The sequence below is a fragment of the Phoenix dactylifera genome, unplaced genomic scaffold (assembly GCF_009389715.1).
Source record: "Phoenix dactylifera cultivar Barhee BC4 unplaced genomic scaffold, palm_55x_up_171113_PBpolish2nd_filt_p 000257F, whole genome shotgun sequence".
NCBI classification, from domain to species: Eukaryota; Viridiplantae; Streptophyta; class Magnoliopsida; order Arecales; family Arecaceae; genus Phoenix; species Phoenix dactylifera.
In genome coordinates, this window is record NW_024067750.1 from 224,137 (window position 1) to 249,344 (window position 25,208).

The window sequence follows — 25,208 nt, forward strand, 5'->3', positions numbered from 1 at the left end:
TAAAGTTATGGCCATCAAATTTTTCAGGTTTGGCACTAAGGTGGTCACTAGTGTTTGAGGCCATAGGATCAGGGTTACAGAATAGAGACAGAAACCTGATTGAAGGCAAAAAATCTATGTCAAAAGATTGCACTAATATTTATATTGAACTTTGGATGTCTAATTGATATATCCAAAAAGCTAATAGCCAGATCAGCTCCAGATCGGTGATGGAGCACTAGGCTCACTTAAGTACCAGCCTTTCTTAGGCACGTATGCCTTTTTGACAAACTTTTCTTAGACACTATTAGTTAGTGGATATAATCACTAGAAATCACACAAATTCAATATTTAAAATAACCTAAATGCAAATTTAAACGGATTAACTAATTTTTGAATTTTTCGTTTGACCTTTCCGAATTAGTAACAATTGATTACTAAATTTAATTCTAGCAAACAATTATCGTAATTAAAATCTAATTTATCAATTCAATGAATTATATATATTAGAATTGATTTATTTACTTATTAGAATAATTAATTACTAATTTTGTAGCAAATCAATTATTGTAATTAAGATGTCAATTCAATGAATTAAAAGATTTATTTCTTTATTAGACTAATTGATTGAGATCTAATAAGTCAATTCAATAGATTTATTATTATGTATCAACCAATTTCCGAATTTTTCGTTTCAATAGGATCTGGAAATTACTCCTTGAGGAGTCCAAATGGAGGTATAATAAACATCTTGGAGGTTAACCAAATTATTACCTCTTTAGAATAATTTATTATTAATGATGTGCTAGCAAAGACAATTATTGCAATTAAAATCTAATATGCCACAATTGTAATAAAGAATTTAATGAATTATATATTACTAACAATAAATAAAAACAAATACTTCTTTGGATTGTTAGCAATATATCATATAAATAAACAATAAATCTATTAATTCAATTAAAGGAAAATCTTAAAGGGAATAATATACATGCATATTATTCGGCATCCAAATAATTCTATTTCAATGCAAAATAAATCTATTCTAGCACAAAATAAATCTATGCATTTAATAAATTTAGATTATAGAATTTCAAATCCTACAAATCTACTAATATTAAATTAAAAACAAAAGTAGAAGAAAGTAGCCTGATTGAAGGCAGGTCGAAGCGCGTAGACGCTGTCCTAAAGAAGTATTTGCCCCCACGTACAGGTCACCCGGCAATCCTTCTCGGAGATACGACGACCCTACAACTTCTTCTTCGGCACGTCTCGGAAGAAGTCAAAGCGAACCCGATCGGACTTGCAGATCCAGCAAAGAGCGGAATGAAAAGAACAAAATAAACTTAATAAAAATGTAAAAACAAAAATTGGAAGTGGCTAAGAGGAAGAAGAATTTTTTCAGAATTTTTCCACTATTTTTCTCAAATTTTTTGTGCTACCAAAGAGATGAAATCAAGGGGTTTAAATAGGAGTTTTTACAGGGGCAATTTGGTCTTTTGCGGACGTGTTTTCAAACGCGTCCGTTTTCAAATGCGTAACGCCCGCTGGGCGTTACCTTTTTCTCAAATGCGCACGTGGCCCGAGATTTTGGCCGTGTGCGCATTTAAGTTTTTTTTATTTTCAACACTGCGTGCATGCTTTGATGGTGTTGGCCAACACCAAATGGCTGATTGGAGATGAGCGATGTGTGGACATGATGGGTGACTCTTGGATGGATGACCTCCCTCTGAGGCTCCAGCCAACTACGATCAATGTTGAGGCTATGGACAGCATGCAGGTCTGTGATCAATTTCTACCCGGAGGAAGGAGGTGGGATATCAGCCAGTTCAACTATTTCTTCGAGGAGCACCTAGCAAAGAGAGTGTGGCATGTTGCAGTTCTAGGGTGCAATGCTCTAGATTTGAGGATCCGGTGCTCTACTTGCAACTCGAGGGTCAGAGCGAGGGATCTCTATGGCCTCTTCAGGGGAAAGTAGACTCAGAGATGGGACTATGCCTGGATTTGGAGGTTTGGTCCTCATCCGAGAAATGTTGTATTTCTTTGAAAGATGATCTAGGGAAGCCTTCCGATTGGAGCCGTCTTGAGCAAACATGGATTTAGCATTCCTCCGGCTTGCCTCAAGTGCGAGGTGGAGGAGTCCTTCGATCGTGTCCTCTTTTGGTGTGGCAGAGCAGAGTGCGTGTGGAGATCATGGCGATGTCCCACCGAAGGTGTATCGCACGATGACCTCAGCTAACTCCTTTCTTTAGAATTTGAGAAGGTGGTCAGCTATGCCACACTTCCGACCTAGGGCGGTTATGGCCGCATATGTTGCTTACCATATTTGGATAGCTAGCAATGCCTGAATTTTAGGAGAGAGCAGTTCACCGCCAGGGCTAGTCCTGGAGAAGGCTCGGTTGCAGGCAGCAGAGATCATCCATGTTGGTCCTATTAGAGAGCCTTTGATAGCTCGGGGCATTTGGGACTCTGCCATTGCTCTTGTAGCATCTCAGATAGTGTTTAGCATTCAGGAGTCTCCACTCCCGAGCTTCCTCAAGATTAATTTTGATGAATGCGTGATAAATGGCGGTAGGAGGGGCGGAGCAGGCTTTGTGATCAAAGGCACGGACTCTAGAGTGGCGGCAGCAAGGGGGAGCCCGATATATGACATCTCGGAACCTGGGGTAGAATTGAAGGTTGCTTGGGCCAGCCTTTGTCATGCTCGACGTGTGCTGAGAGTCAACGCCATTTTGCTGGAAAGTGACTCAACCATAATGGATAGCTAAATTTAGGAGCGTGCCAGGGAGGTACGATGCCACCCCCTACTTTAAAACATATGGAGCTTAGCTAGTGCGACTAGCTTCTTGGGGGTGAGGCATATATGTAGAAAGGTGAATAGGGTTGCGGGTTGGGTGGCTTCTTTCGTGGCCGACCATTTGGGTGTGGTCCTCTGGACTGGAGAGGTGGAGTTACTTAGAAGACTTGTTGTTTTATAACTTTCTTGGATATATTTATGCCAGATGAATGTAACTTGTCCGTTGTAAAAAAAAAGAAACAAGTATATATATTTTTTCATCTCATTAAAATTCCAAGCATGCCCTTCGAATGGGGGCCTTGTAGCCGCAAGCAACAGTTCCAGCTAATTTCAATGGCCACCCTTCCAATCAATAATCGAATAATCAAATTAGTAATAGTATTAAATCCGTCACCATGACAACCGGGAGATCGATGTCCAGCCTATCAATTATGGCAACCAGTGTATTGTACAATAGTTGCGATTGAGAGAGCCCTGCATGATCTAATACAACTCGTTGTTCTACGTACAACGTCGGACCATCGTAATCACAACCCCAGCGTAATCTGTAGCTAGTCATGATTGAGAGACTGAATCCCTCTATTTCAAACTCAAATTCAAGGAGGACATGAATTTGATAACTTCTATGATCGTTAGGACGCTTGGAGAACATTTGCCAATTCAAACTATATCATTTAAAACTCCTTTATCTGAAATATCATTGGAAACTTATTTTATTGGATTCAAACTCAATTCTAATGTGGTACTTAAATTTTGTGGCTAGTTTTGATAATCATAATGAAATGGAAAGAGTCTATTGCATCAGGTCTCCATTATGTAGAAGTTCAACAATACATTAAAAAATGGATCATGATGCAAACAGGCATCTCAATGCACACATTCTAGGTCTCCATTATGTAGCCATAAACAGATAGATTTGTGGTTTTTGGGCAAAAAGAATGATGGCAACTGCAATAGATGAACTTACTTATGGGTCCACGTTTCAATGGATTTATGCAATTTCTAGTTGGTGATCTATGCCATTGCATTACCAATCTGTACATAATTGCCAGTTTATAAGATAGGTCATTAGTGCAATATGCACAAACAATATTTTGGTAACCAACTTGCTCATATTCCAAAAAATCTATGAATTTCTTGGTATTTACAGGTATCGACTTAGTACACCTCTCCCTTATTTGTGCATGCATGCATGGATATTGTTAATTAAAAATTATTGGAATCTATGTATGTCGCCATAATGGTAAAAAAAAGAAAATAAAAAATATATGTACTGCTAGTTGAGGATCACTCATGCACGTTGCTAAAATAGTAAAAGAAGAAAAATCACTGAAATGTATATGCATGTTGCCATAATGGTAAAAAAAAGATCAAAATGTGTGTGCGCGCACTTTGCCATAATAGTCAAAAAAAAAAAAATGTTTGCGTGGGTGCTTGCGTGCAAATTTTGTTCATTAAGAATCACCAGAACTTATGCACGCTACCAAAAAAAGAAAAAATAATTTTTTTTTGCTATACCGAGTGATCTATACAACACGTATACCACTACCAGAAAACACGCGTATAGTGACGGAAAATTAGTGACGGACCGTTATCAGTTACTATTTGTGACGGATTAGTGACCGACAGAAATTTGGTCACCGTGGTGTAAACTTAGTGACCGTTTAGTGACAGACCGGTCACAGAATGCGCGGGTAGGATGGGCGCCAAACCTTAGTGACCATCATAGTGACGGGGTATCTGTCAGCAATATGATAACCAAAATTGCAACCAGACAGTGACAAATGCAGCCGTCACAAATATAGTAACTCTAGTATTTATAAATTTTTAAAAGATTATTTTTGGCAGTAACAGATTATTGACAAAAATTTCTGTCACCAAATTTAATTTTTAATTCCAAAAATATTAAAAATATTATTTTTGAGTAAACCTAAATTAAAAGAAAAAATAAAAGGAGGAATATCCAAAATGAAACTAAGTGTGCCCGCCGTTCCGCCCAAATTTCTTCGATAATCCAAATTCCAATTGCTCTCTATAAAACTCAAATTTCTTCTTCTCATTTTAAAATCTCATGGTGTCGGCCATGACCCATTTGCACCCCTATTGCAAGTTTCCTGCTTTATAGAATTTTTTTACCATACTTTATAGTTCAAAAATATTTTTGCCTTGCAAGTCCCATCCAATCAGCCTTATAAATAAAAAAAAAATTTGATATGAAATTTGGCTTGCAAACCGATTTAGCCCAAATCAGCCTATATACAATTTGGCTTGCAAACCGACTTAAATACCAAAACCCTAACCTTTCCCTTCCCTTCCCTTCCCGTCCCTCGCTGAGAGCAGCCGCCGCCCCCCCCCCCCCACTCCCTCGCCCCCCCTCCCTCGCTGAGAGCCGTCGCCGCCCTCCCTCGCTGAGAGCCGTCGCCGCACCCCCTCGCTGAGAGCCGCCGCCGCACCCCCCCCTCCCTCGCTGAGAGCCGCCGCTGCCTCCCCTCCCTCGCTGAGAGCCGCCGCCGCCGGCCCCCCTCCCTCGCTGAGAGCCGTCGCCGCCCTCCCTCGCTGAGAGCCGTCGCCGCACCCCCTCGCTGAGAGCCGCCGCCGCACCCCCCCCTCCCTCGCTGAGAGCCGCCGCTGCCTCCCCTCCCTCGCTGAGAGCCGCCGCCGCCGGCCCCCCTCCCTCGCTGAGAGCCGCCGCCGCCGCCGCCCCCGCCCCCCCTTTTCCCTCGCTGAGAGCCTGATAGCCGCCTCCTCTCGGTGTCGTCGCCTCTTCAACGACCGGCCGGTGGCTCTTCGCGTCCTTCTCCCCCGGACGGCAACCTCCGCGGCTCCGGTCACCGACTCACAGTCACCGGTAAGAGTTTTCTCCTCCTCCTCCTCCTCTTCAAGCTCGATCCCGGTAGATTTTGCCCAAGCCCGGAGAGAGAAAGAGAGAGAGAGAGAGGTGGTGGGGCAGCGAGACAGCTCGGAACAGTGGGAGAGTGGGGAGTGGGGACAGTGGTTTTGTTTTGGGTGGAGACGGGAGACAGAGAAAGAGAGGAGGAATTTTTTTTTTTTGCTAAAATAGACGAAAGAAACTTTGATATATCTGAGTAGCTGCTTTTATTATGATACTTGGACACATCACTTGGTTGGGTAAATCATGATACGGGCACTGTGTCGAATTTACTGTTGCTAAAATAGACAAAAATAATGTTGTACTTGAGGAGCTCCTTAATATTATGCATTTTTATTCTGACACATTTGTTAGTCCTACCAATGGTTTGCATATATTTAGACTGCTTCACTGATTATTGTTGTAATTTTGAGGGTTGATGGGTTGGGATTATGTAAAGTTCATGGATTTTAATTTTTTCGTCATGTTATTCATTTTTACAATCATTGTTCATCTGCAAGGAATAATGGAAAGTGGTGGAAAGTGGTGTTGCTTCATGGTTGTGAGTTATTTCCAGTGTGCAATCAAGAAGCTGGTCAAAAAGCTTGCTAAGAAGTACCATGCTTTCCTAGCATCAGAGGCGATCATGTATATTCACATTTGTTCTATGTGAAGCAGATAGTATTCCATATGTAAATTTGGATGATTTGACTTGTATTCCTTGTCTTTGTAAAGATTAAATGCTTTTTGAATATTGCTGGTATTAGATGAATGAACAGATAACTTGTAAAGGTTAATTCCTTATGTTCAGCTTTTTGTAAAGATTGAATGCCTTCTTAATGTCAATGATGCTGGGACAAGATTGAATGACTTATTTTTGTCATGCTTATGATAACTTCTCATCTTCATAAATATCATACCAGTTTTTGTTTCTTTTACATTTTTTACGATCTTGCCTTTCGTGTTTTTAATGGTTCGGTTTTTCTTATGTTGTTTTCTTTTTTTATCATCTCTCTAATATTTTCTAGGCTTTCTTATGTTGTTTTATTTTTTTGATTTTTAGAGGAACTATGTCAGTTGATCGTAATTGGATGTACCACCGACTTAGTGAAAATGGTTATATAAGAGCTGAGTTCTGTGATGGAGTTAAAGGGTTCCTTGAGTTTGCATTTACTCAGTTAGAGTATTGTAGTGGTGATAAGATTAGATGCCCTTGTATAAGATGTGACAACCAGAAATTTCTTAACCGTGATACGGTCAATGTTCATCTGTTGAGAAAGGGGTTTACACCGAGATATTCAACATGGTTTGCACATGGGGAGTTACTTGGTGCAGTTGCTCCTGTAAGGACAAGTGCAGTAGAAGCATCCACATCAATGGATGTTGGTTGTGAACATGGTCAGCAATATAGAACCATGGTGATGGAAGCTATGGGTCCAGAAGAGGAACTTCATTTGAGAAGTGCATTTGAAGTTAATCATGAGGAAGAGCCAAACAAGGATGCTGCAGATTTTTATTCTTTGTTGAAAGATGCAGAAGTACCTTTGTGGGAAGGGTGTAAAAAACACTCTAAGTTATCTGCTATTAGTCAATTATTAAATTGCAAGTCTGAATTTAATATGAGTATATCTTGCTATGATCGAATCATGAAAATAGTGAAGAATATGTTGCCGGAAAGTGAGAAGCTACCCTCTGATTTCTATCAATCAAAGAAGATGCTTCGGAAGTTGGGGTTGGAGTATACAAGTATTGATGTTTGTGAGAATAATTGTATGCTATTCTATAAGAAAACAGAGAATTTGATTGAGTGTACTATTTGTGGTCATCCTCGTTATAAACTCAGAAGAAATGATGGTGGTGGTAGAAGAAAAGATGTTCCTTATAGAAGGTTGCGATATCTTCCAATAACACCAAGACTTCAGAGGCTTTTTATGTCAAGCAGTATGGCTGAACTCATGTCATGGCATGTGAAGGGAGGTGATTCAGATGAGATGGTGCATCCTGCTTGTGGGGAGGCTTGGAAGCACTTTGACCGCATTCATCCATCCTTTTCTACCGAGCCTCGTAATGTTAGACTTGGGTTATGTACGGATGGATTTAACCCCTTTAGCCAATCAGCTCGTCCTTATTCTTGTTGGCCAGTTTTCGTAACAGTTTACAATCTTCCACCATCAATATGTATGAAACGACCCTACATTTTTCTAAGTTTAGTCATTTCTGGACCTAAGAGCCCTGGCAAAAGTATTGATGTCTTGCTTAGGCCTTTGATTGATGAACTTAAAATATTATGGGAAGTAGGGGTCACCACTTATGACATCTTTAGAAAAGAGAATTTTCAAATGAAGGCAGTTTTATTATGGACTATCAATGATTTTCCTGCATATGGCATGCTTTCAGGATGGAGTACGCATGGAAAGTTAGCCTGCCCGTATTGTATGGAGAACTCAAAAATATTTACACTACAACATGGTGGGAAGACTTCTTTTTTTGACTGCCATCGTCAATTCTTGCCCATGGACCATGCATACAGATACCAAGTTGATAGTTTCTTCAATGGTAGAATAGAGACAGACCCCCCACCTCGTCGACTGTCTGGTGAGGAGTTGAAAAATAGGATCTCTGCTTTGCCTAATATAACTTTTGGTTTGAAAGCTCCTAAGCACACCATTCCTGGATTCGGTAAAGATCATAATTGGGTGAAAAGGAGCATATTTTGGGAGTTGCCCTATTGGCATACACTACTTATTCGACATAATTTAGATGTCATGCATATTGTTCGGAATGTGTTTCTCAATATATTTTACACTTGTATGGATGTAAAAGGGAAGACTAAAGATAATGTGAAAGCAAGGCAAGATTTGGAGTTGTATTGCAAGCGTCCTAAGTTGAGGATTCAATTTGTTAATGGAAAGCTAGTTAAGCCTCCAGCTTCCTATGTATTGTCCAAAGACCAAGCAATGGAGGTCTGCGAGTGGGTGAAAGGGTTAAGACTGCCTGATGGATATGCTTCAAACATATCGAAGTGTGTTAACCTGGATGATTATAAGTTTTACGGGTTAAAAAGTCACGATTGTCATGTTTTCATGCTGAGATTGCTTCCAATTGCATTCCGTGAAGTATTGCCAGCACCAGTGTGGGATGCATTGACAGAATTAAGCTGTTACTTTAGAGATTTATGCAGCACAACTTTGCGTGTCCAAGATATGGAGGTTCTTGAGAAAAATATTGTGGTAACTCTCTGCAAACTTGAGAAGATATTCCCTCCTGCATTTTTTGACTCAATGGAGCACTTACCTGTTCATCTAGCTTATGAAGCTAAGGTTGGGGGGCCCGTGCAGTACAGATGGATGTACCCCTTTGAAAGGTAACAATTTCTGTAAATCCATTAATATAGTTTCTTTGTATCCATTAAATTTGAGAAATTAACATATTAATCTTATTTATAGGCTTATGCATGATATAAAGCAGAAGGTAAAGAATCGAGCATCGATTGAAGGTTCTATTGTCGAGGCTTACATCATAGAAGAAATATCAACTTTCTGTTCGCATTATTTTGAGCCTTCTATACAAACGAGGTTAAATCAAGTTTCCCGTAATGAAGATGAAGGGGAGTTTGATCTCGTGGATCGTCTATCCATTTTTACTCATCAAGGTCGACCTTTTGGAAAACCTTCTGCAAGGCATTTGACTACTCAGGAGTTTAATGCTGCTGAGTTATATGTTCTTCTTAATTGTGTGGAGGTTCAACCTTTTGGAAAGTAAGTTACACAAGTACTTAATTATAATCATGCTTAAAAATGCATATGGAGTACAATATATGTGATTATAGCTTTTGTCTTGTAGGTATTTTGATGATTATATCCGGCAATCTTGTCCAAATATAAGCCAAATTGATTTGGAAAGACGACGCGAAATGGAGTTTCCGGCTTGGTTTAGATCATATGTGAGCTGTAAATTCATAAATATAATAATAAATTAGACTTTCACTTGATTTATTCTTACGATATTATTTTTATCATGCTAGGTTAATGACAGTAAAAATCATGTTGATGGGCGCTTAAAGGACCTATCATATGGCCCTGGGAATAAAGTTAAATGTTATAAAGGCTACTTTGTGAATGGGTACAGATTTCACACCAAAGAATATGGAAAGGATAAAAGAACCTTCAACAGTGGTGTGTGCATTAAGGGAAGCAGTTACAATAACTTTGAGAGTGACTATTATGGGATGTTGGTTGACATTATCGAGTTAGACTATTTTGGGATTGGTAATAAAGTAGTGTTATTCAAATGTGACTGGTATGACAGAGATAAGGGTATGAAAGTGCATCCTCAACATGGCCTCGTTGAGATCAATTACAAACTAAGACTTCCAACCAATGATCCGTTTGTATTAGCTCAACAAGCACATCAGGTGTTCTATACTGGTTACCCAGGTAAGAAGAAGAATCGAAGATTGTGGTGGGCAGTAATTAAGACAAAAGCTAGAGGTAGGTTCCTTCCTAGTGGGACAGAAGAAAATTTTTCTGATTTTTATCAAGAAGAAAACTACAGGATTCCTACCCCAATCTCGATGACAGATGAGCTTGATGACCCAGACATTTTGGTTGGTGTTAATAGAGATGCAGAAGATATTGATGCAGCAGAAATTGAGTTGACAACTAACCAAATGGAAGAGGATCTTGAGGATGAAGAAGAAGATTTTGAAGATGAACAAACTGAGGAAGAGGAGCATGAGGCTGAGGAAGATTAAAATACAACATGTATATTTATGAATGCTAATATAACTAATTTTAGACTTATAAATTATAGTTGTGCAGACATGAGAAAGAGCAAAGGGAAAGCAACAGGTCCACTGATTGTTCTTTACTTTGATTGAATTTGTTGACATTTACATTGTGAAATAACTATAACTTTTTATTGTTGTGCAGTTATGGCCAAGAAAAAAGGGAAAGCAATAGGTAATGGAAAAGCAGCTTTAATACTGGCTGCTACTCAAGTTCCTCCTCAACCTCCTAGGTTGCCTGAGCGTGTCGAGGAATGTCATGATGATGATGATTACATTCCTGATGGGGACATGATTGAAGAGTTGGATGCAAATGAAGAAATAAATGATGAAGAAATGAATGGTGCAGTGCAAAATCATGAGGATACAATGAATGAGGATCAGATGAATGATGAACTTGGAATTGATCCAAGACAGAGCAATGGCCCAGAACCAACCCTTAAAGCCCCTGTTGATGCAAATGGAAAAGTGATTGTTAGGTGCAAAAGAGGAATGTATGAAAATATCACTTTCTTATATCACTAATTTGAATTTATGTGTTTGTTGCATTTAAAGTATTTAATTTATTTTCTAATGAATATTTTTTAAATTGCAGGTTTCTTGATTATGAGGTCAGTCACAAAGCTGTTGCTATCATGCGCCAATTTTTTAATGGTCCGTGGTTGTCATGGAGGGAGGTCCCTACACATGCTAAAGTTGGAATGTGGAACAAATTTGAGGTGATGTAATTAATTTATATTTCTTATCATTAACTTTTGCCCTTAACAAATAGTAAGTCTGATTACTTGCGATCTATATATTGTTAGGAGATACACACAATTCTTCCAGGACAATTGCATCATGTGCATGAAGTTTGGAACAAGCATTGTCAGCGACGATTGACAACCTCATTAGGGAAGGTCAGAAGCCAAAAGCTTCTGGAAGCAAAAGGAGATTTAAACAAAGCCCGTGATAAACCCCCTAATTGGATCTCTAGAGAAAATTGGAATAAGCTAATTGATATTTGGATCTCCCCAAAATGGAAGAAGAAATCAGAAGCCAACAAAAATAATAGAAACACCATGAAGAACGGTAGCATCTCTAAACACTGTGGAGGATCAATCACATTTGTCAATCATGACGAACGATTGGTACATATCTTTATTCAATTAGATTTCTATAATAATTTTTATATTATTGTTCAGTCATCTTAAATTAGCCCATTATATGTTAATGAATTTTTTCTTTTCTCTTTTATAGAAATTAAAGTTAGGCAGGGAGCCAACAATAGTTGAATCTTTTAATCGGACGCATAAGACAAAGCAAGGCATGGGAGGATATGTAGATAAGAGAAGTGAAGCTGTCATGGTAAGTATAATTTTTTTATGATTCATAAATATTATTGAGCTTGCTCATGTTTATCTCTTGTTTGATCCACCATAATGTTTTTCTCTTCTTTTAAATCAACTGGCAGGCAAAGTATTCAGCTGAATACTCCAAAAAATATGGTGATGCCTCCACCTCAGATGCTCCTCCACGTGATTATGACTTGTGGTTTGAGGCAACTGGTGTCCCAACTCATGGCCATGTCTATGGCTTTAGTCCCCTAGAGGATCTCACTGGAATTATTGGGCAATCATCATCTGCTTCCACCTCTACAAGTCAAGCTCCAGAGCTGTACACTCATGAAGACCTTCTACGTATTCTTGAGCAGGAAAAGAAAAAATGGCAAGAGGAGGTTCTTCAAAAGATGAGAGAAGAGATTGGCTTTGGACCAAGGCATGCAGATCGGGGGAGTAATGGTGATTCTGGTTCTGCTGATCATGCTTCATTATAATTGTTTTTGCCTTAGATGATAGGTCTTTGCATTCCTAGGAGGAATGAAATCTCTGTTGATCTTTATGACATATTTTTAGACTTTGATTTTGATGGATTCAGGACATGTTGATGCCAATTTTGAATGACATTTAAAATGACTTTTGCGTAATGTTGAATGCCTTTGCTATTAATGATATTATTGTTATTATTATTATGTGCCAATCAATGTACCAAATGTACCAGGTTATTAGATTGTGATCGGTGACCAAATTTTGGTTACTAAATTGTTTACCAACTATTGTGACGAGCAGTCATAAACTTAGTGACAGGATTTTGGTCAATAAAAATTGATTTTGCTCAGCGCGTTTGTAACCAATTAGTGACCGTAAACTTATCACTAGGTCAGTGACGGGATTAATGACAAATGTAGTGACAAAATGTGTGACCATGTCTGTGACGACTAAATCTGTCACTAAAGGTCGTGACAGATTAGTGACCAAACTTGTGACCGCATTCTGTGACAAAATCAGTGACCAAGTTGCCTTCGTCACTAACTCCGCAACTGGATAGTGACGGGAAATACATAATTTCTTAAATATTTAATTCTTGAATTTGTAACGGCTTAGTGACGGCGGTTCTGTCACGGAGGTTAGTGACGGGAATCGCCGCCGTCACGGAGAATTTAGCGACGCGTGTTTTTGTAACGAAGTCAGTGACGGAAGCTCCGGTCACAAATTCCATATTAGTAACCGGAAACACGGTATAGTGACGGGAATCTCCGTCACTATACGCGTGTTTTCTGGTAGTGTACGGATGCACCCAATAAAGTCGGAAAATAAAATATCACGGAGCTCTCGAGGCAGCTCTCCATCCCCTGCCCATAGGATACTACTAGCATGGTTAGCCACATACGTGGCCACCCAATTTGTAGCTCCATTGGCTTCTCTAAACACATGCTTCGCCTGGACCACCCCTCCGTCCCTCAGCATTATTCAGATATCGCGTATCAAGGGATGGTCGGCAGCACTGACTCTCTGACCCCCCTGATCCAACTAATAATCATAGCCGAGTCACCCCCCAAAATGACTGAACTAGCTGAGAGCACATGCTGAGCATATCGAAGACCCACCCAGGTAGCTCTCAGCTCCGCTCCAGGAACCGTGCAGTCAAATAACTGACAACCTCCCGCCGCCACGACCTTAGAGCTCGGGTCCCTAATGACAAAACCCGCTCTACCTTTTATGCCACCATCCAGCACCGACCCATCAAAATTGACCTTGAGGAAGCTTGGGGGTGGGGGCTTTCAGATGAAAAACACCGTACAAGAAGCTGCCGAGATAGAATGGGAACCCCAGATATCCTGAGCTATCAAAAGTCCTTCTAAGGAGGAAACACAACTAATCTCTACCGCTTGCGCCCGGGCGTTCTCCGCCACGAGCCTTGGCGGCATGTTCTGCTCGCCAAAAATTCGAGCATTTCTTGCCAGCCATATCTGCTATGCTGTGCAGGTCGCTCTAGCTGCCTCTTGGCGTGTCAGTGGGTTGTCCGACCACCAACGGATGGTCCATAAGAACTGGTCCCTCTGAAACCAACCCTCCCATGGCAGCCCCGCCGCACGCCACGCCGCCTTTGCCCATGGGCACTGAAACAGTGCATGGCCCATCGACTCAACGGCTCTGCATGCCACGCACTCGGGGGCACCCTCAAACCCCGTCCGCTAAGCACTGCTCTCGTCGGAAGCCAATCTCATACGACCTTCTATAATAACAGTGCGACCCTCGGATGGAGGCCTAGGCGCCAGACCCAGACACACTCTGAACCTGGCTCATGCTCCAGCCGGAGCACTCGGGAGAGCTCCTTCACCCTCACTTCGGTTCTACACGATGTGCTCCACATTCGGGTATCTGGACCCGCATACCCCGAAATCGGAAGGGATCGGACCCTCTCAGCTAGGTGTGATATGACCTCATCCTAGCCTCAGTTGAAGGGTTAGAATGTCAAATGGCCTGCAAGGTGGGCCCCGCACATTACGTCAAATCATGAGCTTATTTGGCTGTTTTGCTTTATAGCACGAAACAACTATGGGGGTACATGGTGGAGGCATTCATCCAACTATGCGGCAACTTGGTTGCAACCTTTAGTTCCACCTAAAAAAAAAAAACTTGGTTGCAACTTCTTATCCCAGCCGTACACGCGCCAATTTCCACTCTTTCTGACAATCTGAGGCACAGAAATATACGAAAAAGTTAAATACCACAAAACTACCAAACGGCCCGTCTTTTTCCTTTCAGTTTCTGAAACTGTTCTCGTTTTCTTCACGTCACCAAATAATCAATTCGCACCATTCGAAAGTTTCACTTTCTAGAGAAATTGCGAAGGCCTATGTTACTCAATACTTCTTCAAGTAAGAAATCATTGCTTATTTGCAGGGAAGTAGGCAAAGGTAGTATGGGCCGGGGGGTGCAAAGAGTGAAATGGAGAAACAGAAAGGTATGGGGAGTCCATCATCTTACCTTTAGCCTGTTACGTTGGGTGCAGAGAGGGAGTTTAAAGAGTCGAACTTTTTTGTTCTGTGATCACTATATATACATGTTTCCTTAAGACTAAAATCACAGCAAGAGATACAGCTACAGTATCTATCAACCAGAAGCAATGGCTTGGAAGAAGGAGAACAGTTTGGTCATTGTGGTGTGCCTATGGGCAATGGTATTTGGCCTGGCTAATGGTGAGGCAGTAGATCAGTGTGGTGATGTCAGGGGCCTCTCGAATGGGTCTTACAACTACACTGATGCTCTGGCGAAGGCCATTTTGTTCTTCGAAGGGCAGCGCTCTGGAAAGCTGCCGGCTGACCAGCGAGTCGAGTGGAGAGGGGACTCAGCTCTGACAGATGGCCAGATAGACAATGTAATCCTAGTAGCATATTATGTATATTTTAGCAAACAATCCGACATTAATTAGATCATGTTGCATTGAGTTTCTATCTCTTTCTCTTGTTTTGCGTTTTGGTGCACTGCGACTTCTAGTTCTTAGATGCATGATCGCACCCAGGACCAACAGAATAGAACATAAGAAAAGTGTTAACCATTTGGTCAACTTAATAATTATATGCTCGAAAATGATTTGAATTAACATGAAACACGTAAATGAGTTTAGGGAATACTTTTTTTTGACAAAGAAAAAAAAATCTTCAACAGTTATTTTTCTCTTCAGGTTGATCTGACTGGTGGTTACTATGATGCTGGAGACAACATCAAGTTTGGATGGCCAATGTCCTTCAGCGTCGCACTGTTGAGCTGGGCAGCAACCGAGTACGAGGCACAGATTGCCGCTGCTGGCCAGCTCGACTACCTGCACTCAGCTATTAGATGGGGGGCGGACTTCATATTGAAAGCTCACACTTCGCCAACCACACTCTATACTCAGGTCAATATTTTTGCTTGTGTGACATCTAAATTAACCTATCGATGCATCCATTGCAACCATATGAGATGCGTCCTTTGGCAATTGGCAGGTAGGTGATGGATCAGACCACTCCTGCTGGGAGCGCCCAGAGGACATGGACACACCCCGGAATCTATTCGAGATCACTGCTGCTACACCAGGCACAGAGGTGGCTGCAGATGCTGCCGCTGCCCTTGCCTCTGCTTACATGGTGTTCGAGAGTGTCGACTCCGACTATGCAGCGAAGCTGTTAGAGGAAGCAAAAGCAGTAAGTGAAGCAAATATCAATAGCTACACTCTCTTCCTTGATCCATTTGGTCTGGATCTAACTTGATTGTTTCTTTGGGAACAAGATTTCCCTCTCTGTGTTATGCTTATTATTGATGTTTTGATGATCAGCTTTTCGAATTTGCCGATAAGTATAGAGGATCATACCAAGCTTCTTGTCCATTCTACTGCTCCTTCTCTGGCTATGAGGCAAGATTTCTGCTCTCATGAATCAGCTCTAAATCTCTCCAAACGACTTATCTTGCACATCATAATCATCTAAATAATAATCCTATCTTTTCTATAGGATGAGCTTCTATGGGGTGCTACTTGGCTCTTCAAAGCAACTAAAGACGTCCAATATCTGACATTCGTATCGAATAATCAGAACTGGAGTGATGTTGTTCCAGAATTCAGCTGGGACAACAAATTCGTTGGAGCACAGGCATTGCTTGCAAAGGTATATATATCCTTTCCTTGATACATACTCTCCGTTGCAAACGACACAAACCACCATATAACACCCTCGATGTGATTCTTCTTTCAGGAATATTTGGCAGGGAAGAATGATCTAGCTATATACAAGACCCATGCTGATGGATTTGTATGCTCGTTGATGCCGGGAAGTGGCACCGTCAAGATCCAAACAACACCGGGTACTGCATCCTTCTTTCTTGAGCAAGAACAGAATTTAAACTCCACCTATGCTTTCTCTTCGTAGGCTAACGTATTATCAACTTATTGTCATGCACGTCCAGGAGGACTTTTGTTCACGCGCGACACTGTCAACTTGCAATACGTGACCAGTGCTGCCATGGTGCTCTTTTACTACTCCAATCGTTTAGAGTCTGCTGGAATTGGTGGAGTCCAGTGCAGCTCCGCTAATTATTCTACTGCTCAAATCAGAGCATTTGCGAAATCGCAGGCAAACAAATACAGCTTCGGTTAAATAAATGCACAACCTGGTTATTGAATCAGTTCCTGCTCGCAGAAATTTTTAATGCGATTCTTCTTTCAGGTGGATTACATACTAGGAGACAACCCACTGGGCTACTCATACATGGTGGGGTACGGCACCAAATACCCCCAGCGTATACACCACCGAGGTGCATCCGTAGCATCCATCAAAGTTCATCCAGAAAAGGTGGGATGCGGGGAAGGCTTTGCAGATTATTTCAACACCGATAAACCCAACGCCAACATTCACATTGGAGCGATTGTGGGTGGCCCCAATGCCGATGACGAGTTTGGTGATGTTAGATCGGAATCTATACACTCAGAGCCCACCACCTACATGAATGCGGCCTTCGTCGGTGCCTCGGCCCCTCTGCTCGACGAACAATGCCGCTTGCAGCTGCCGCTGGATGAGGGAACACCCATGGCATCAACTTCCAAGTTCAACAGATGATTACGATAGTTCATGGTGCAATGAGATATTAGTAAAAGCACAGATAGTGTTACAAATAAACCCCTTCAACTATTCTTGTAACTCAGAAAGCGGTCTGGTTTTATTTTCCAGGGCCCCTTGTCCTAAATTATCGTTTTATGGCTTTTGGCTTCAATTTTTCTTTTGAAAAAAATAAAGATCTAGTTATGATTGCGAATAAACATTTGTGTCTTCGTTCATACATCATTTACTCAAACTCATTCAATTGAAAGAGTTAATCTAATTAAAAAAAAAAATGCTTTCCTCAGCTCAGACCCGTGTCGCCACCTCTACCCGGACCAAAATGATTATCTTTGCCCAACAAGTCTACATTCATCTCCGAATGCCATCGGGTACCCTTTACTTCTCCACCATTATTATAACTATCATTTATAATCTACGCAGGGTGTTTGTACCTCTTGGAAAGGATAAGAAAAAAAGAATTTTTTGAAGCAACTACTATGATTCCAGACCTAGGAGTTCTTTTTCCTATATGAGCATTGTGTACATGTAAGAATTGTTATGGTTAATATGTTGTCAAATTAAATTCTATTTAATTTTTATCATAGTTATTTTTGTTAATTAGAGTCAAAGTATGATTAGAATGAGCGGCTAAGATTGTAAAATTTGGAAAGTAAGCTGTTTTTGGGAACATGAAAAGATTTTGGAGATGTATGAATTTGCTGGTGAAAAAAAATAGAAAAAAAATACAGAAAAAAAAATAGATGAATGGTGGCTCTCCCTCTTTCCCAGTTTTTTTCCATGGTGGATGCTGAATATTCAGATATATGGTCAAAATGCAATTGAATTTGATCATAATGCTCAGATTCTCCGTATGAGCATTCGGTACAGTTGGAATAATTGATCATAGTGACTCATGAGTTATTCCTGTTGGATCCCGTTTAATTAAACCCTAATCTCGTTTAATTAGAACCCACATCTTGACAATTGTCACTTGTAAATCCTGATAATCACGAGAGCATTGAGGTAATTGCACGGCCGGAAAAGGTTGCCTTGATGGAGGGTGACTCTTCACGGGTGTAACTAACCACGGCGTTTGGTCCCTGGAGAGGGCTATAAATAGCCTGTTAGACCACTTCTCTAATACATGCATTAAGAGCTCTCTCTCCAGAAGATCTCTCGCTAATCTCTATCCAAATCAGAGCAATCTTGATTGATCGAAGCTGCGCACGTATCTCAGAGTTCAATTCAAGATGGATATAGCGACTCAAGGTATGATTTATGATTCATTAAAGTTAATCATTCCATCAATGGTATCAGAGTGGGTAGATTGGATTCCAAAATAAATCATACCCGTTTGATCTGTTTGTTGAGAAAATTGGAGACCCCGATGTTATTTAAACATATGAAAGATTTTTCTCTGGCCGATGTGGGACTAAACTCCTATCTCGAAATCAGAACTTTTGCCCATATTACTTAAAGCAAGGAATTATGTTTGTCTGGGCGATATGGGACTAAACCCCTTCAACCTTTCCACCCCTTCCACCCATGTTCAAGAACAGAAGAAGGGAGAGAAGGCAGCCATGGCCGCCGCCTCCCCGGCTGCCGTTGCGACCCACCCCCGGCGAGCCTACAGCGGTTGCGAACCGCCGTGGCCAACATGGCCGAGGCGGGTGGAAAGGAAAAAGGAAGAAGGGCGGCGGCGCTCAGGCTTCCGCCGCCGTACCCTCCTCCCATGGGTGGCCGAAAAGGCCACCGGTGGCGAGCGAACCGGCTAGCGGCCGCGCCACCGTGCAAAGGGGAAGTGTTCTTCTCGTCGGCATAATTAAAAAAAAAGGGAAAGGGGGACTTGGCCGTCATGGCCTGCGGCCCGCCGCTAAGCGGCCATGGCTGCTGCTACGGCGCCAGCCGCGCCTCCCACGGCACCCGCAGCAAGGCCTGCGGCCGACGCCCCTGTGGCCCGCGACCGCGGGCTGCGCCGCACCCTGCGACCGAACTCCGCGGTCGACCGGCCTCCAGCCCCACCCTGCGGCCGTCCCCGCGGCCTGTGGCCGTGTTACCAGCCTCCGTGCGGCCGGCGGCAGTGGTTGCACCACCGAAAGGATGGGAGGAGATCACTGATTTTGGCTGCCTCCTCCTCTTCTTTCGATCAGCCTCGTTTGGGGAAGATGAAGTAAGTGGATCGGATTTCGGGTTTTGGGTTCCAACCCGAAATCCGAATCCATTTAAATATAGATATATATATAATAATAATAAAAAGGGTGAAGAGATTAACAGGTTTCGGGTTATTGGGTCTCGGCCCACAACCCGAAACCCGAATCCTTTTGACTAAACTGTGTATTTTGCTGTTAAACCCCTGACAATATGTTATTCTGAAAAAGGAGCTTTTGAAATTCATATATGGTCCCCAGCCGAAAGTTGAATTATCAAAAGGGTCCTAAAATATTTTTATGTGGTCCCTTTGCTAAAGTTTCATTACAGAACAGTACTTTGACAATTATGTATTACTCCATGTAATAAATTTATTGCATAAATGATCAATTTATATGCTTTCTTATGATGATACATGATTGTTTATATTATTCATATTTTCATGAGTCAAGGGTGATGTATGCATGAGATGAGCCAAAGCATCTTATATAAGAAAAGACATAAAAAATGATTAAATTTTGCATATTTGTGGTGACGAGCCAAAGTATCCCATAAATTTTAGAATGCTTTAATTTAATTTAATAAATAAAAAGTCTTTTATCACCATCTCATGAAATTGAATAGTTGCATCATATAAAATGAACCGGCCCCAAAGGAAAGTCATTATACATGGTTAATGATGGGATGAAATAATGTTATTAGTATGATATTTATGATGAAATCTTGTTGCCCAAAGGCCTTGAATTCTTTATTAATATTGAACAATATCTAGAAAAATTTTATCCATTGAATAACGGTGTCTAAGAAAAACTTGTCAAAAAGGCATACGTGCCTAAGAAAGGCTGGTACTTAAGTGAGCCTAGTGCTCCACCACCGATCTGGAGCTGATCTGGCTGTTATTCTTTGGATTTTTCTAACTAGATATATAAAGTTCATTAAATGTCACACTTAATGCATTAGTTTTATCATAAAGGGGTAAATCATATAAAGTTAATTTTGATTTATTCACTAAATTGCTAATATAGGTTAGTGATTTAGATAAGGTTTTAGTGTAATTATAGCATGCATATTGATAGTAAGCATATGTTTTGCAGCTCTGTTTCCGACAGTTTTTTCACAATCCACATCATGCATTCCAATACTTAATGGTTCAAATTTCTCGAAATGGAAAAAAAGACTGACATTTACTTTAGGATGCATGGATATTGATCTGGCACTTCGTGAGGACATGCTACCTGTCCCCATGGAGGAAACTACGCTAGAGGAGAAAAAGTTGCATGAGAGGTGGGAGCGGTCAAACCGCTTAAGTCTTTTACTCATACAAAATCATATCTCCAGAAAGATAAGGGGCTCAATTCCTGATTGCAAAACTGCAAAAGAATTCTTAACAACAGTAGAAGAGCAATTTATGAGTTCAAAGAAAGCCCTAGCCAGCATCTTAATATCAAGGTTTGCTTCCTTAAAGTATTATGATAATGGTGGCATACGCGAGCACATTATGGAGTTACGTGACATCGCTGCCCAATTAAAATCATTGGAAGTAGACATGTCAGAGACTTTTCTTGTACACTTTGTTCTTAATTCTCTGCCTATAGAGTATGCACCATTTAAGATCTCATACAACACACATACAGAAAAATGGACTATAAATCAACTTCTAGCCATGTGTGTTGATGAGGAGCAGAGAATAAAACAAGAGAGGCAAGAGAGTGTTTATCTCACCTATTATAGGGGAAAAGGACATAAAGAGATTGGCTGTACCAGTCATCATATTCCTGTCAAGAAGAAGAAAAATGAAAGTGTCAGCTAAAATGATTGATAAAAAGCAAATAAAGTGCTTCTTCTATAGAAAACAGAAACATTTGAAAAAGGACTGTACCAAGTACAAGAAATAGCTCGAAAAGAAAGGTACTTTTTTTTCTTAGTGTGTTATGAATCAAATTTTATTGATGTACCTCATAACATATGGTGGATTGACTCCGGTGCTACTATCCATATATGTAAAACTTTGCAGGGATTGTTGAACAAAAGAATTCCAACGGAAAGTGAACAAAGCATCATAATGGGAAATAAGATGCGTTCACATGTGGAAGCTGTTGGAACGTTCAAATTGACCTTAAAGACTGGCCATATTTTGTATCTAGAAAATACCTTCTATGTACCTGAATTTTCAAGAAACTTGATATCTGTTTCTAAACTTACTTCCTTTTGTCTTAGTGTATATAAATCATTGAAGGAATGGAGCAATACCCAATATCTTCTTTTAGTTGGGTATTGCTCCATTGTTACCATTTCATTTGGACGGTCATTTGTAAACCTTTCCTTGAATAATATTATTGGTGGTAATTGCTTGTTAGAGGATGGTTTATTCAAATTAGACCTTGATACATCCTTTGAGCTATCCCTTTTATCCTTGCAAAATAAAGAACATTATGGATTAAAACGTAACATGATAAATAAAAATTCCTCTATGTTATGGCACCGAAGATTAGGCCATATCTCCATAAAAAGAATCAAGAAATTAGTAAATGATAAAATTTTACCAACTCTTGACTATGATGATTTTGAAACTTGTTTAGACTGCATCAAGAAAAAATAGACTAACAAATTTAAGAAAGATGCCATAAGAAGCACAAATTTATTGGATCTCATACATACAGATATATGTGGGCCCTTTTCGACCCCATATTTTACTGGTCATAAATATTTTATCACCTTTATTGATGATTACTCACGCTATGGGTATCTCTACTTGTTGTATGATAAGGCTGAGGCAATAAATGCCTTTAAGCTTTTCAAAACAGAGATAGAGTTACAACTTAATAAAAAGATTAAAGTTGTGAGATCAGATAGAGGTAGTGAATACAACAGTAGGTGTACTGAAACTGGACAACATTTAGGTCCATTTGCTCGATTTCTTCAAGAGCAAGGTATAGTTGCACAATACACTATGCCTGGTACTCCTGATCAAAATGGAGTTGTGGAAAGAAGAAACTGAACATTAATAGAGATGGTAAGAAGTATGATTATTCACTCATCTCTTCCAATTTCTTTGTGGGGTGATGCCTTAAAAATCGCTGCGTATATCCTAAACAGGGTTCCTACTAAAGCTGTCCCAAAAACACCCTATGAAGTTTGGACAGGTAGGAAACCTAGTTAAGACATATACATATTTGGGGGTGTCAAGCTGAGGCAAGGGTGTACAACCCACAAGAGAAAAAGTTGGACTTTAGAACCATTAGTTGTTATTTTATTGGTTATCCAGAAAAGTCCAAGGGATACAGATTTTACTGTTCTAATTATACTTTGAGGATTGTAGAGACAAGAAATGCTAGATTTTTTTGAAAATGACCAAATCAGTAGGAGTATAAAATCTCAAAAAATTAATTTTGAGGAAAAGCAAACTCCGTATGGTGTTCAAGATTCAAATAAGCAGCCAATGATTCCTCCATCTATCATTGATAATGATTTGGAGTTGGAGGAGGATGAGCTACTATTAATGTTCCACTTGAATCTGTGCCAGTTATCACTGAGAATGTTGCGCCTCCACCTATAGAACCAATGGATCAAATTCCACCAGATTATATAGTATACCTTTAAGAAGGTCATCAAGGGTAAGGAGATCTCCAATTCCACCAGCTTATATAGTATACCTTCAAGAAAGCGATTATGACATCGGAAATATAGATGATCTAATAAATTTCTCACAAATCATAAATTCAGTAAATTCCTCCAAATGGCTAGATACTATGAAAGATGAGATAGATTCTATGGCTAAAAATAATGTTTGGAATCTAGTTGAACTACCTCCTGGAGCTACTGCAGTACGCTGCAAATGGATTTTTAAAACTAAAAGAGACTCCAAGGACAAGGTAGAGCGACATAAGGCCAGACTTGTTGCCAAAGAATTTACTCAAAAGGAGGGTATTGATTATCATGAGACCTTCTCTCCAGTTTCAAAGAATGACTCTTTAAGGATAATTATGGCTTTGGTGGCTCATTTTGACTTAGAGCTGCACTAAATGGATGTGAGAACTACATTTCTTAATGGAGATTTAGAGGAAGAAGTTTACATGAAACAACCTGAAGGTTTTGTTTCAGAAGGTCAGAGTCAAAAAGTTTGCAAGCTAAATAAGTCTATATATGGACTCAAGCAACCATCCCGACAGTGGTATCTTAAATTCAATAACATCATTTCTATATTTGGTTTTGTAGAAAACGTTGTTGATAGATGTATTTATCTTAAAATCGTGGGAGTCGATTTATTTTTTTAGTCCTATATGTAGATAACATTTTGCTTGCTAGTAGTGATTTGGCATTGCTTAGAGAGACTAAGCAATTTCTCTCCAGTAATTTTGATATGAAGGATATAGGTGAAGCCTCATATGTCATCGGCATTGAGGTTCATAGAGATAGATCTAAGAAAAAAGTTTGTCTATCTCAAAAAGCCTACATTAAGAAAATGTTGGAGAGATTTGGTATGAAAAATTTCAAACCAAGCCTAGTGCCTATTACTAAAGGTGAAAAGTTGAGCCAATCACAATCTTCGAAGAATGAAATTGAAAGGGAGCACATGAAAGCATTTCTATATGCTTTACTAATTGGGACTTTAATGTATGCTCAAGTCTGTACCAAACCTGATATAGCATATGTTGTGGAATTACTGGGGAGATTTCAAGCTAATCCAGGAATGAAACATTGGAGAGCTGCAAAGAAAGTATTGAGATATCTTCAAGGAACTCAAGATCATATGCTCACATACAACAAATCCTATCTCTTGAAGATAGTTAGATACTTAGACTCAAACTTTGCAGGATGTCCAGATAGTAGAAAGTCAACATCAGGTTATATCTTTCTACTAGCTGGTGGTGCAGTCTCGTGGAAGAGTTCGAAGCAAAAGATGACAGCTGCTTCAACAATGGAAGCTAAGTTATTAGCATGCTATGATGCAGTTACACAGGCTATTTGGTTGAGGAACTTTATCACGGGCCTACAGATTGTGGACACTATTTCAAGGCCCATAAAGTTATATTGTGATAATTTAGCAGCAGTTTCCTCAATAAAAAATAACAAGATATCTGATGGAAATAAGCACATGGAGGTGAAATATCTTGTTATAAAGAAAAATTGTGATGACCATAAAGTTTCAGTTCAATACATCAATACTGTGCTTATGTTGGCAGATCCTTTGACCAAAGCAATAGCCCCGGGATTGCATAAGGAGCATGTCGGTCAAATGGGCCTTTTTTGTATAAATTAATTGATGTATTATTGTGCACATTTCAGATGGTTGTAAATCACATTTATTATATTTTCTGTTTTAATAAATTCATATGGTTTATGCATACTATGGTAGCAAAAATTATGACCAAAGAATGGATTTTATAAGAAGTTCATTCATAAGGGTTTGGTTATGATGGTTTAGTAATATAGTGATCATGGAAGGTTATACGCCAATCAAATAGGTGTTATTTCCATGATGGTTCGTATTATTATTTTCAAAGTAGTCAAATATAAAGTTTGCCCAAATTGATATCAGAATAGAAAGAACACGCGTACAAAGATTATAAAATTCAAGTGCTAAGGATATTTCACTTGTCAATATGGTCCAAGTGGAAGAATGTTGGGATCCCATCAAGTTGTGGCCCACATTGACAAATGGCGTCAATATGGTCCAAGTGGGAGAATGTTGGGATCCCATCAAGTTGTGGCCCACATTGACAAATGGCGTCAA

General features: G+C 40.0%; 2 protein-coding genes across 2 annotated transcripts; both read left to right on the forward strand.

Annotated features, from left to right (window-relative positions):
• Nucleotides 1–10,557: 10,557 nt before the first annotated feature.
• Nucleotides 10,558–17,500, forward strand: LOC103695538 (endoglucanase 20-like). The gene is made up of 14 exons (XM_039117669.1): nt 10,558–10,925; nt 11,027–11,150; nt 11,238–11,561; nt 11,671–11,778; nt 11,885–12,055; nt 14,658–14,671; nt 14,844–15,132; nt 15,439–15,651; nt 15,740–15,937; nt 16,069–16,146; nt 16,244–16,396; nt 16,484–16,592; nt 16,695–16,861; nt 16,955–17,500. The coding sequence occupies exons 1-14, from the start codon at nt 10,579–10,581 to the stop codon at nt 17,342–17,344; spliced, it is 2,685 nt and encodes an 894-aa protein (XP_038973597.1). The 5' UTR covers nt 10,558–10,578; the 3' UTR covers nt 17,345–17,500.
• A 3,172-nt stretch (nt 17,501–20,672) lies between these two features.
• LOC103699455 lies at nt 20,673–21,284 on the forward strand. Its single transcript, XM_008781474.1, has one exon. It carries the CDS (start codon nt 20,673–20,675, stop codon nt 21,282–21,284), a length of 612 nt encoding a protein of 203 aa, XP_008779696.1.
• The last annotated feature ends 3,924 nt before the right edge of the window (nt 21,285–25,208 follow it).

Excerpts from the sequence above, each read along its gene's own strand:
- LOC103699455 (XM_008781474.1), top strand. The coding sequence starts at position 20,673 with ATGGATATTGATCTGGCACTTCGTGAGGACATGCTACCTGTCCCCATG.
- LOC103695538 (XM_039117669.1), top strand. The coding sequence starts at position 10,579 with ATGGCCAAGAAAAAAGGGAAAGCAATAGGTAATGGAAAAGCAGCTTTA. Across the intron at positions 10,926-11,026 it reads GTTAGGTGCAAAAGAGGAAT|GTTTCTTGATTATGAGGTCA; the intron begins GTATGAAAATAT and ends TTTAAATTGCAG. Across the intron at positions 16,147-16,243 it reads GCTCCTTCTCTGGCTATGAG|GATGAGCTTCTATGGGGTGC; the intron begins GCAAGATTTCTG and ends TCTTTTCTATAG.